The sequence below is a fragment of the Macrotis lagotis genome, chromosome 2, assembly GCF_037893015.1.
Source record: "Macrotis lagotis isolate mMagLag1 chromosome 2, bilby.v1.9.chrom.fasta, whole genome shotgun sequence".
Taxonomy (NCBI): domain Eukaryota; kingdom Metazoa; phylum Chordata; class Mammalia; order Peramelemorphia; family Peramelidae; genus Macrotis; species Macrotis lagotis.
This window is the reverse complement of record NC_133659.1, coordinates 60,395,178-60,409,065: the sequence shown is the minus strand read 5'-3', so window position 1 is coordinate 60,409,065 and position 13,888 is coordinate 60,395,178. Positions and strand designations below refer to the sequence as shown.

Sequence of the window (13,888 nt, the reverse complement as noted above, 5' to 3'; positions counted from 1 at the left end):
AAGAGGCCAATGGCACTGACTGAAGAGTATGTATGAGAGTAAACTGTAAAAAAGACTGGAAAGATAGGAGGGGGACTGACTATGAAGAACTTTGAATGCCAAATAGAGGAGGTAAGAGAGTGTTTATTAGTGGGGGTGACAAGATGAGACTTGTATTTTAGGAAAAATCACTTGTATGATTGAGTGGAGGATAATTTGGGGGGGGAGGGCTTGCAACAAGTGAGGTGGCCATGTCAGAGGAGAGAAGGGGGCAAATTGGAGAGAGCCTGCGAAGAGGAAAGGACAGACTGACCACAATGTGGATATGAGGGGGGTTGGGAGGAGGAAAAAATGAATTCTGTTTGGGAAGTATTATGACTACTGGGCCATTCAATTCCAGATGTCTGAAAGGCAATTAGAGATGGGAGAATTGAGGTCATCAGAGAAATTGAGGGGCAACATGACTGATCAAGGAGTATGCATGGTGGAGCACAACATGCCACTTGTGCAGCTATTGCTACATCACTGGTGATTTCACTGACAAGCCGCTTTCTCCATGGGTCTAGATCCTCGGTTGATTTGATCTCTATATTGAACTGCTCTTGGCTGCTGTGGATGGTAGAAACTGCTGCTAGTGCAGACTCTCTTTGCTACTATCTGCTGGTCTCTAAATACTTTGTGGCTTTAAGGATTTAAAACAACCCTTGAGCTCTGATAGTCTGAGGGGGCACTCTTGTAAAATGCCTTGGCACACTAGCCAGCTTTCTAGAGAAGCCCAAAGGCATTTTTAGGTTGTCTTTGAAGCTCCCTTTCTTCACTCTGAATTTGTACTCCCAAATTCTATTCTCCTATCTGACTTGGGGTTAGAAAACACCTGTTCCCCTGGGTCATTAGTCTGACTCATTTGAAGTCATTCTGGGAATTCACTTGGCAAAATTGCAAGGAATTATGGAGAGTATGGTTGACGAAGCTTAAAACCCCAAAATATTGTGACTTGCCATACAAAATAATAGAGTGGAATAGGAAATGGTTGATGACCTCCAGAATGGTTCTTTTGAGCTTATTATTTATTACTCTTACCTGGGTTATGTGTTTTCATGCTTGGCTACCATTTGTGTCTGCTTCTACTGACCTGAGCTCAGAAGGTAATTCCCAAAGGCTATTTCTTGGGGTATTTATACTGCACTGGTTACAAAAATTAGACTGTACTCTGTGTGGCTCCTTCTTCTGAATAAAGGAAGGAAGAAGAGATGAATAAAAGGATGATCAAACACCAAAGAAAATTAACTAATGTTGGATAGGATAAATTTATGGTGACCTCAGACAGTATGCTTTTGTGGTATTCTATTAGCTCTGGAAAAGTCATGAGAACTTTGTCTTTTTCCAATGTAACATCATCCATGGTGCTTACATACTAGAATTTGCAATAAAATATTCAGAGTTGACAATGGTTATGATGATGGCTTCTAGTCAGTGAAGTTTGATGTCTGTGCTTCATAATATTTCTCTGGCTGATTATAATAAAGGGGAAAACTGAAAATAATTTACATTTTTTGGTTTTAGTCTTAACTTCAAAATCAGGACTTCACCTATTTTGATGATCCTTAGAAAAGTTTTAACCACTGTCATAAATCCCAAAGAAATACAGATTTGGGCATTTTTAATCTGTAAATTTTTTCTATTTTTAAATCTCTATCAATATTTTCTAGTGTACTTTATGATGTCTATGTCTTTACCAGCCCAGTGAATTATATTTTTCATGAGGGAAGGAATTGGGTAGTAATATATGTATGCGCCCATTTTCTCCTTAGAATTCACAAGTCCAGAAGGATGATGGGAAAAAAGGAACAATCAACAATTAAAAATATCTTAGATTTCTTCTGAGCAAGTCTTTCCTCTGCCAATTTCTAATGAAATTTCTGAGAAGATGAATGATATGATAAAATTGTTGCCTCAGGAAAATTAACCTCGCAGCATTTAGTGTGGATCCAACTGGGAGCAGGGACAGAGTCTGAAAGGGAAAACAGGAAGAGACCTCACTTTAGGAAGCCCCTCAGCAATAGCTTAGGTGTGAGCAACAATTTTGCAGATAGAAAACCTCACACTCGGCATTCGCTCCATCAGGCAGGAGTGATATTTTCCTCCACATACCACAGAAACACACAAATTGCTTTTAGATTTTGGTGGAAGCCCAATTACAGTAACTTCCTCAGCACCTTAGCACAATGTTCTAAACCAATAGGAAGTGCTTCATAAATGTTGAATTAAGACTTAGCTTTCAGAGATGACAAAAAGGGGGAGGGGGAGGATGAGGGAGAGAGGAAAGGAGAGGGAGGGGAGGAAAGGAGAGGAGAGGGGAAGGGAGAGAAGAGAAGAGAAAGAAGAGGGAGAGAAAGGGGGAGAGAGGGAGAAAGAGACAGAAACAGAAGAGAGAGGCAGAAATGGAGAGAGGAGAGAGAGAGACAGAGAGCAGAGAAAGACAGATGGAGGTGGGGAGGGTGAGGAGGAGAGACAGAAGAGAAAGAAGAGAGAAAGAGATAAACACAAGGAGGAGGGAAGGAGAGAGATTACACTAGAATCATAGTAGGTCTTTTTATTCAAAAAGTGCCATTTCAAATTGAGTCATGAAGAAGTAAGTGTTTCCACGGCCACTTTCCCCTACTTTTCCCAATGGAAACCTACCAAGAATTATATAATTCAACCTTTGACTTTCTTCCATGCAGGGTCATTGCTATAAGACTGACTAAGGTCAGCATCCATCAGTATTTCCATACCATTCAATTACTCATGGCCAATGTCCTGGGTCTTGATACCTGCAAGCATTACAAGGAGAGACAATATAATCTGGAGGAAAAAGTCAAGGACTATTTGGCTGAACAGTTCTATTGCATCCTTAATGACATTTTTCATGTTCAGGTAATTAGGCAAACACCAATTTTTCTTTGTTTTGAAAAGCATTGCACATCACAGTATTTAACGATTCCTGAATTCACATTCTTTGTTTCACCCTTAATCTTACTGCTTTCATGTCCAGGGTGTCTCCAGAAGGAGGGAGGTCTTCCAGTCCTACCTAGCTCTAACTTTCTTGAAAAAGCTGGGGGGAAAAAGGGGTGGGTAGTGAGGATGAGAAATTGCTTCTGTAACAACTTTTAAATGATTCATCTTGATGATTGACTTTTCTTTTTTCTGTTCTTATCCCCTTTCTAGACTTTGATAAGAGCACAAAATCATTTTATTCTAACAAGGGTCATGCCAGGCTTTAGATACACCGTGCCTTGGAATTTCTTTCCCTATATGCATCTCTGTCTAAACTCAATGCATTAACTGCTTTATTTCTAGTTCCCCATGACACGGGAGGCTTGCAGAATGGATGGAACAAAAAAGCAAAAGGAAATAGAAACATTGTTTATGCACATCCTAAGTGAGGTATGTGTATCTCTGGGACACTGGCAGGGGAGAGGGGCAAGAGAGTCAAGGAACAATGGGCACCAAACTAAGTTGGCATTAAACTTGCAGAGATTACCTGTGCATTCTGCTCTGGAAAAGATTTTGTTTTTCTCCCCTCTTTCAAGACTTGAAACTGGAAATTGATTTATAATTTAGAGTTGATAGAGGAGATTCCTTAAGATTCCAGTGAGGAACTTGGGCTTTCTTTCCTTTCTCTCTCCCTCCCTCCTTCCTTCCTTTCTTCCTTCCTCCCTCCCGCCCTTCTTCCCTTTCTCCCTTCCTTCCTCCCTTCCTTCTCTGTCTGTCATTGTCTCTCTGTCTTTCCTTCATTCCCCAACCTGTGATTTCAAAGACTTCCAGTAAAAGGGAATGAACAATCTACTGAGGTAGTTCCTTATAGTGTCTGAGTATTCTCATTGTTAAGAGGTAAAGCTCTTTATAACCTGTTTTGTTCCTAGTCTTTTTACAACCTTTTAAACTCCTTCCTATATTCTGAGATCCAGTGACACTGGCCTCCTTGTTATTCTTTGTACAAGCTATTCCTCCTAGTACCTAGAGACAGTTAGTAGTTGAATGGATAGAGCACTAGGCCCAGAATCAGGAAGATCAAAATGCAAATCCAGCCTCAGCTGTGTGACCCTGGGTAAGTCACTTTACCTCTGCCTGCCTCAATTTCTTCAACTATAAAATGGGAATAATAATAGCACCTCTCTCCAGGGTTGATATAAGAATCAAATGATAATATTTATAAAAGAATTTTGCATATGGTTTGATCCATAATCTATTTTCTTCCTCCCACCCCCCCACCCTGAACATTTTGAAGGAAACTGTTGTCTTTGCTCACTTCTGTCTGCTTGCTTGCAAAAATTTTCAACAAAATATTAGCCAAGAACAATATGAGCCAATGCAATAAATATTGAAAATCCAAGTTAAATTAAACCACAGCTGCAAAGATAGTTCAGTATTAGCTCAAAGTCCAAAGAGTCTCAGTGACTCAAGAAAGTCCCTCATACAAGAGAGGTCATTTATCTCCACTAATTAGGAAAGAATCCCATATTGAATGGGTTTTAGAACTAGGTTTAAAGTTTGAACTTTGTTATTACTATCACTTAGAGGTGTATTTTTGAATATATCAGTTGTTCATTGTACTTGAATTTGTTAAAAGAGAAGGGGGTAGGGGCGGCTAGGTGGCGTAGTGGATGAAGCACTGGCCTTGGAGTCAGGAGTACCTGGGTTCAAATCTGGTCTCAGACACTTAATAATTACCTAGCTGTGTGGTTTTGGGCAAGCCACTTAACCCCACTTGCCTTGCCAAAAAAAAGAGAGAGAGAGAGAGAGAGAGAAGGAGGTGGGATGGTTTTAACTGAAGTCTTTTTCTGGATTAAAAAAAAATAAAGAACATCCTTTTGAAAGGAGTTGGAAAGGAATTGTTCCTTCTGAGAGTAAATGTCAGATCACACTTAGCCACTGACATCTGGTGGCAGTGAAAAATATTACAAGGAAAATTGAACTTAGAAGAGGAAATCATACCAGGAACCAAACTCGAGTCTTTAACTGAAATATTGCTGAAAGTATGTTGAAGAAAAAAATAACCCCGTGTTCTGTATTTTAGATCCAAATCTGCCATACAAAAGTATTTAGCAGGGGCAGCTAGGTGGTACAGTGGATAGAGCACTGGCCTTGGAGTCAAGAGGACCTGAGTTCAAATCTAGCTTCAGATACTTAATAATTACCTAGCTGTGTGGCCTTGGGCAAGCCACTTAACCCCATTGCCTTACCAAAATAAAAAAATAGAAAACAAAAGTATTTAGCATTATATTCAAATATTTCTAACTTAACAAACAGATTCTATCCCAAGACAATTTGAGGTACTACTTACAGGAATCCTGAAGGAAAAAAAGTCACAATATAAAAGCACAGTTTTGAATTAACATTCCAAAACACTAGTCAATAACAAAAGTAACTTACTCTTCAAATAGAATTAGCCCATTCCTTCTTGGATTCTCCTCAAGGACTGAAGGAAAATTCCCTTCATCATTATCCTAATCTTTTCTCAATTGAGAAGAGAACACTAACTCTAATCTGGTCTTAACTGGGGCTGGGCAAGCTAATGATCTTTACCAAAGAGATATCTTTTGTTCAAAGTTTGATTTTTCTACCTTAATCCCTATCTCCTATTCAAGGGGATAAGTCTAGAAAGGATTTAGCAATATTCATTTCTTGATATTTCTAGAGAAACCAAAAAGGAAGTTTTATGGGGTAGTTGGGTAGAGTGCTGGGCTTGGAGTCAGGAAAACCTGAATTCAAATTCAGCCACAGAAACTTCCTAGCAGTGTGACCCTGGACACTTAACCTCTTAACCCAAAAAGTGTTCATTATCTGTTTTAATGCAATTTAATCATATTAATATTTACTACTATAAATCAAACTTATACAACAAAGTGATATCACATAGACATAAGTTCAATTGTATTGATAAGGTAAAAATATTCAATTAGCTCATCAAATGTTTACATGTAAATGGATTTCTCTAAAACCTGATGTGTGAGTTAAGGATGGGATTTATATTTTAAAATACAAGTTTTTTCTCCCACTGATTTTGTTTACACTATGTATCTGTACTGTCTAAATATTCATAATTTCAAATTGATAGAAACTAAATTCTTGAGATTTTATTGCATTTGAGAGTTTTTCATTAAAATTTGATCCCTTCTATCTGCAAATACAACAAATACTTGCACATGTGATTTCCCATATAGTCATGAAAACTAAAATCCTACACCAACTTGGGTTTTGTCTTCCTTACCTTGTTCAGACAATTAAAGTAGAAAAGCTCATTTTCGTTATTGATGAAGCCCAGTACATTGATACAACTTCTTGGGAATTCTTAGAGAAGCTAATCCAGGAGCTCACTGTGTTTATTATCCTGGCACTGTCTCCTTTCATCGACCCTCCCTGCAAATCTGCTAGTTCCATCATGAAGAATCGGAACACCACCTATGCCATCATTGGTGAGATAAGTTTGAAAGATATGCGGTCCAAGGTCTGCTTTGACCTCAGTGTGAACAGCATCCCCAAGGAGCTGGAAATGTAAGTGACCCCATTTTTTACTCTGAGACTCTGGTAATATCTCAAAACAGGTTAGGAAATCCTGAGTGAAAAAGGGAAGAGGGCCTTCATCCTCAGAATTAGGCTCTATTCCATGGTAGTCTAGGAATATAAAACAGACCTGGGAGTGCAAAGTCAAGTCAAGTGACACATCCTCCATTGCCTTCTGAAACTATTATAAGACTGATTACTTAGTTTTCTGGCTGATCTCCAATGTACATTTAAAAATTAGGTATCTATGGCTTTTTTTTAATTCTGAAAATCCACTGTAATGATGTGAATTGTCTGTAGCCCTCAAGGGATTTTCTCCGTTCTTTAGGAACAATTTGCTTTCAATCTCTAACTCCGGTTCTGGAAAATTCTATGTGGTATGTTGTGTTGTGATTATTAGGACCCCAATTAGGAAATGCTTATAATAGCTACTGCCTCCCCCCCCCCCCATATTGCCCACTATGACTTCTGCACTGAATACCAACAGGGTCCCAGTTTGTTCAAATAAAATTTAAAATCTATTATTTAAAATTCACAGAACAAGTGTGAGAATATTTAAATAATTAAATTGCCAAATGATTTTGGGGGAAGGGGTAATTTTGTAGATTTTACTTTTGAGATTAAAAAAAAACTTAAAACTGCACCAAAATTTTTGGAATAGTCTATAAAATCCCCAAAATGGTAAAGGCCTTTGAGAATTCATCTGTTTCCTAGCATGATTGCCCCCAAAGAGACAAAAATGACAGAATTCTATTCCTAGGTCTGAAAAAGAGCTTGGTTGATAGAAAAGGGGATGTGAAAGTAGCTACAGCTTTAACACCACTTTTTCTAAGTTAAAGGGAACTTTCTCTGTACTATGAAGTGAAGTTGATATCTTTGTCTTTTGCTGTTAACACATAGTATTAGCATTGACCTTGATCCTGTCCCTCCTACCCCTATGAAAAAGATCATATTGGTCAGAATAGACAGCAACTTGAGAAACAGGAAGGAGGCTCCATAGGGGTGTAGTTCTCCCTAATGTGAGAAAGAGAGAAGTCAAGCTACAAGGAAGTAAAGGAAGGTAGAAGTGGGAGCAAAGTTGGTGGAGAAAAGAAAAAAGATTTTGGAAACAAAGGGGAGACAGAGGGGCCATAAAACTGGAGGGGTCATATAATAAGAGGGGCAGAAGGAATAGAGAGGAGAAATGAAATGATCCAAAAAAAAGGCCATAGTTCAGGTCAGTGATGTCGAACTCACATGGAAATCCTGAAGTTCCCTGCAAGCCACATATTATGTTACCATTATTTATGTTCTTTTGTATATTTATTTATTTTGTTTAAATATTACCCAGTTCCATTTGCTGGGGACAATGACTGCCCAATTTGATATCTCTGGTTCAGGTGATACTATTCAACTGCATACCATGCTTTTAGTTGAATGATGATTTGCTGTTCAATTCATCTCAAGAAGATCATTAAAAAGAGAAAGGGGTTAGGAATCAGAAAGAGAAAGGAGGAGCAAGGAAAGAGAAAAGATTAAGGGGGAGGAGGGAGGAAATGAAGCCATTTCCCTGTCAGTTTTCTAGTGAGCAGGAAGCTGTAAGGAAAAACTCCAATTTCTACCAACCTCTGCTTGCCTCTCCTTTATTAGAGAAACTTTTTTTTAATATTAGCAAAGTTCCTATTGCTTCTTTTAAAGGTACCTAATGGAAGGAAGCTGTGGGATTCCACTTTATTATGAAGAACTGCTGAAAAATCTTGACCATCATAAGGTACTCCTCATCCATCAATATCAGCAAGAAGAAAAGGCCAATGTGGCCTGGCATGTCCTGTTCAGTAAGTCATACACAATGACAGTTTTTTTCTCCCTTAACTTTACCATGTAAATTCTTTTCAGAAGGAGCAAAGTGTTCTGTGATGTGTGGCATGTTCATGTGAGTTGAAGAAATCAGCTAGTCATGCAAGTTATATTTCCTTTACTGATTGCATGGGAGAGACCAACCGCAGACTCTTGAGGTTGATTTGAACAGCAATAATTTCTCAGTAGGTGGAGCGAAGCAAAATTAATCCTGGGGAAACAGAACAAATGATAGGAGAGTCACAGGACAAGAATAAGTGAGCATAAAAACTGAAGAAGATTAACCAACTTAAAGAACCATATGTAGTTCTATATGGGCTTATATGGGCAGCTCAGTGGCACAGTTAATAGAGAACTAGGCCCGGAATTAGGAAGAACTGAATTCAAATTTGATCTCAGACACATACCAGCTGTGGGACCTTGGGCAAGTCAGTGAACCCTGTTTGCCTTAGTTTTCTCATTTATAAATTGAGATGGAGAGGGAAATGGCAAACTACTCCAGAGTCTTTGCCAAAAAAAAAAAACAAAACCCAAAGGGAGTCACAAAGAGTCAGACAAAATTGTGAAACTAATAAACAACAACAAAAGAACCATATGTGAAATTAGTGAATACTCTTCAAGGAGCTTAATGACCCTCAGGAGTTCACCCCAAAGCAGGTCATTAAGAGTTAGACAAAGCTGTAAAATGAAACCACAAAAGAACTATATGTGAATTCCTGAAGGTCAGTAAGCTCCTTGAAGAGTATTTGGAGATAGGTAAAATATTCATGAATAATAGATTATCAAAAATTATAAAGTAAATAGTTTTAAGTCATAGAGGCAACTGGGCAGCAGCAGATAGAGCACTGGGTCTAGAGTCAGGCCTAGAAGTCTTGAGCTCAATTCTGACCTCCAGTTTCCCCAACAGTTCTTGGGGGCAGCTAGGTGGTGCAGTGGATAGAGTATGAGTACTGAAGTCAGGAGGACCTAAGTTCAAATCCAGCCTCAGATACTTAATAATTGCCTAGCTGTGTGACCTTAAGCAAGTAACTTAACCCTATTGCCTTGCAAAAACCTAAAAAAAAGAATAGGGAGCCCTTCCCCAAGTGGTTTTAGGTTCTTGAGTTTATCACACTCTAGACCAGTGAGTTAAATTTTTCTGATTTATGATGAATCTGTCCCAGTGTTAAAAAAAAACTGTTTTAACAAACCTCAAGTAGTATTAAGGCCTGCTGTTTGGTACCAGTCAACACTCAACAGCCATTTAAGTACCTACCGTGTGCCAGGTACCATGCCAAGTGCTGGGCATGCAAATATGAAAAGAAAAAAGAAAGCCCTGCCCTCAAGGAGCTAAGAGAGATGCATCATTGAAAAGTTGGAGAAGTCTCCCCAGCGTAATGTTACCAAATAAGAAATGAGGTGAGCTTCTGAGGAGAGATTTCCCTTGAAATGGAGTTTCTTGGCCCTCTTCTGCAGATGGAGAGGCAGAAAATAGCAAGGGGGTGGATTCCTGAGGCTAAAGAGATCTTACAGCATGATGAGGTAATCCCAAAGATGAACTTCCCAGGCCATGGGGGAGAAGTTAGAGAAGCTTCTCAAGTGCTCAGCCAGGACAAAGATGAATTTGGGGTCTGAAAATGATATCCCCACCCCCATCAAAAGTTGTTTTCCTTGAGATTTTAGTGTTTTTGTTCCTTGAAATGAATTGTTCTTATTTTGTTTAGCTCTAAAGCAACTCCTTGGATATAACACTAAATCTGTAAAGGAGTTTAAGTAGTAGTTTTGATAGCAGATGTTTTTTTGTCTCTGAACTTAATTCCGAAATTTAGCAGGCCTGTAATGAGTTAAGTTTAGGAATTCAATTCTCCTGCTAATCACTGTTCTATTTTTGCATCAAGGAAACCCTCTGTCCTTGAGAGATGTGCATGGACACCAGGGAGTATGGTCTAGTACCTTTACACCACCAAGCTATTCTTCAAGGATGTCTTTGTTATTGAAAGAAGCATGATCCACTATCTCTAACCTTTCAGTTTGACTCAAACTATGAACAGGAGGGAAGAAGGAGGAGGTTATTGCTTGCCCCACCATTCCCAATTTCCAACCAATCATATTGTCCCCCAAGCTTCAGCCCTCAATCAATCCTTGATTTTACCTTTCATGATGTTGAGCTCTTTCAGCCAATCATAACTTTTTCCCTGCCTACAAAGGTCTGTTCTTTATTCTGTTCTCCCCCTCATGCGGAGTCTTAGCTTTGCTGCAGAAACTGAGATCCTGTTTATTGGTAAATTTGTGCTTTACTAATAGATTGATCATTGGAACCTTGTGCCTCAATCTACCTTAATTCTAACTGTTATACCATAATTAATCGATCTTTATTTCTAACTACTTCTCTGTATAAATCCTCTGCTCCAACTATTCTTCTTTACTCATTGTCCCTCAAATATTCTCTTTGCTTTTGTCCATACCATTTTCTGTGCTCAGCATGTTTTCTCTCATTATACCCAAAGAGTTATAAAACTGTGTATACCTGATCCAGTAGTACCACTTTTAGTTCTGTTTTCTTAGGTGATTGGGTGGGGGGGGTAGAAACCTATATTTTCTAAAATATTTATAGCAGACCTCTTTGTGGTATCAAAAAACTGGAAATCAAGGGGAAGTCTGTCAACTGGGAAATTGCAAAACCAGTTATGATTACTATTGTTTTTGTGAGATATGATTATGATGAAATGCTACTGTGCTATAATGATGAGCAGTCTGATTTAAGAAAAACATGGAAAAACTTGTATAAAATAATGAAGAGTGAAATGAGCAAAAGCATGAGAACATTGTATAAAGTAACAGTAATATTGTTCAAAGAATAACTGTGAACAACTAAGCTATTCTGAGTATTATAAATATTCAAATCAACTACAATGGACCTATGAAGGAAGATGCTATCCACCTTCAAAAAAAGAACTGATTAATAGAAGTATGCATATTATAGTTTTACATTTTTGTGGAGATAGCTAGATCTCTGTTTATCTTACCTACCTATATCAAATGGCGACCTTCTCTAGTATGGTATGGGAAGGAAGGCAGAGAGTCAAAATTTAAAATGTAAAGAAAAATTTAATTTTTTTAGAGATAGAAAAATATAGAACAAAAACAAAAAATGCTACTTTTGTATTTGTGATTATTTATGTAAATGTCATCTCTTTGGTGTAAACTTCTGAATGACAAGGGTTATATTTCAGACTTCTTGCTGTCCTTCATAGGACCCTGCACATTGTGGTTGCTGAATGAATGAATCTTATGGTTTTCATTGTGCCTGTAAAGTTGGCAATCAATGATTAATTGCTACAAGGAAGTCATCCCATTTTGTTATAGATCTATGTCTAATTATAATATCTAAGTATATAATATTCTAAATTAAGAATATTTTCTATGATTTAATATTCTTCAGAGAATATATATGCTTATACATGTAGATAAATACATTGCACATGTGTATACATATAAGATGTACATTTATTGGGTTTGACTAGAGGAAGGTCTACTTAAGTCCAGTAGCATTCTCTCTTCTACCTCTCTCACAACTAAATTCATCACAGAAAGTCTTTTTTTACATGAGAGTGACCTCAATTCCTCTCAAAAGATCAAGATTAATAACAAAAGGGAATGATATTATGAATGTTCATCATCTTTTCCTCTTCTCCCATCATCTCTTATTTTTATTATTTCTCTATAGAAAACTACACCAAATCCCAGATGCACTTAGATATGTTACCTCCCACTTTCAATGAAAATAAAATTGAAGTGTGTGACATTGTCCCTGGTGTCAGATTAAAAAATATGTCACCCCCAGCAACATTAAAAGGTAAAGAAAATAAGGCCTTTGCCCTCCTTAGCTTTTGATGTTAACTTCTAAGAAAAAAGGAAGAACTATGAGATCAGATCCTATTTCTGTTCAATTTTGGGCCCAGCTCACTCTCCTTTTACAGTGTTTGCCTGTGACAGACAAGTATATATGTATGTGTGTGTGTGTGTGTGTGTGTGTGTGTGTGTGTATATACATATATATATATATATATATATATATATATACATATATATATATATAAAACTAGTTGTGTGACCCTGGGCAAGTCCCTTAACCTTCATTGCTGTACAATGCAGGACAAACATCAGATATACATATCTATATATGTATGTATGTGTGTACATATATATATATATATATATACATATAAAATGCTTGCATAGATGTGGCATGTATAGATGTGTACATATTCCATTCAACTGAATATCATAGTCTAGACCAGTGGTGTCAAATAGATTAGGAGGGGAACAGGTTAGGAAATTGACTCAGAAATGCACAAAATAGCATTACCTATGTTGTACTGTATTTTTTTTATTTTGTTAAATGTTTTCCATTTACATTTTAATTTGGTTCTGGCCCCATTGGGGAGTTTTGCTGGCTTGAGGGGCATTCTTCATGCATTTGTTTTTCCTGCATAAATGGTTAGACCATACTTTTTTGAGTGATCATGACTCAACACAGAAGAATTATTTCCAAAAATCTGATAACAGAGGCTTTTTTTAAAGTTATACATCTCAAAGAATATTATGACATCAAACCAAGAATAAGATTTTAGGAGGTAGAAGGGACCTTAAAGATCATTCTTTCATTTTCTAATAAAGGAGAAACTAAAAGATAGAAAAGTAAAGTTACTCACATGAGGTCTCATATCTAGTTAGTATAATATATATTCAATTCAAAATCCTGTGACTTCCACATCTCAATCTTTAATGGCAATAACTGAATGATCTTAATGCACCAATCAATCTTCAAAGAAGATCAAATTGTATTTACTAAGATAAAAAAGTGGTCCAGAGTCAGACCTGTTGTGTTTTTTAAAAAACTTTATTTTAAGGGATGTAGAAATGAAAATGATGAGTTTTGAGACCTAGATATATATTGAATCAGAAGTTATGGAGAAGTATCTAGGTAGAGGTATCTAGCAAACAATTGGACCATAATTATGATACCAGAACTTGGGTGAGAGGTTGACTAGAGATACAGATTTGAGGATGTAGGAGTTAATATAAAGGGCCTGGTAGTGAAAGCCAGGGGGATAGATTCATTTCTGGGGAAGGGAGCACATAGAAGAGCAGAAACCTTCAGCCCTTGACATTTACTAGCCATGTGACCTTTGAGAAGTGATTTCATCCCATTTGTCTTAAATCCAGGGCCATCTCCAGTTGTCCTGATTAACATCTGGCCACTGGATCCAGATGGCTCTGGCAAAGAAAGTGAGGCTGGTGATTTAGCACAGCCCCCACCCCACCCCCACTCAAATCCAATGCATGTACCTGTCATAACAACACCTATCTGATCAAGGTCTTCTTCAAGAATGAAGGACAATCCTGAGATACTACTATAGGTACTACTGTTGTATTGGCTAATAGGATAGAAGGAGAAAATGACAAATGTTGGAAGGGATGTTGGGAAATTGAGACATTGAAGCACTGTTGGAGGAGTTGTGAAGTGATTCCACAATTCTGTAGA

General features: G+C 37.7%; 1 protein-coding gene across 9 annotated transcripts in view; it reads left to right on the top strand.

The window, feature by feature from the left end:
• ADCY10 (adenylate cyclase 10) overlaps window positions 1-13,888 on the top strand; it is a 127,241-nt gene that overhangs the window by 62,238 nt on the left and 51,115 nt on the right. For all 9 annotated transcript variants that reach the window (XR_012475592.1, XR_012475593.1, XM_074221919.1 and 6 more), the window contains 5 exons: window positions 2,703-2,895; window positions 3,319-3,405; window positions 6,242-6,516; window positions 8,203-8,339; window positions 12,068-12,196. Coding sequence is in view for 7 of the 9 variants with exons in the window: in XM_074221919.1 (XP_074078020.1) it covers window positions 2,703-2,895; window positions 3,319-3,405; window positions 6,242-6,516; window positions 8,203-8,339; window positions 12,068-12,196 (821 nt within the window). In the remaining 2 variants the exon portion in view is untranslated. The remainder of the gene's footprint in view (window positions 1-2,702; window positions 2,896-3,318; window positions 3,406-6,241; window positions 6,517-8,202; window positions 8,340-12,067; window positions 12,197-13,888) is intronic.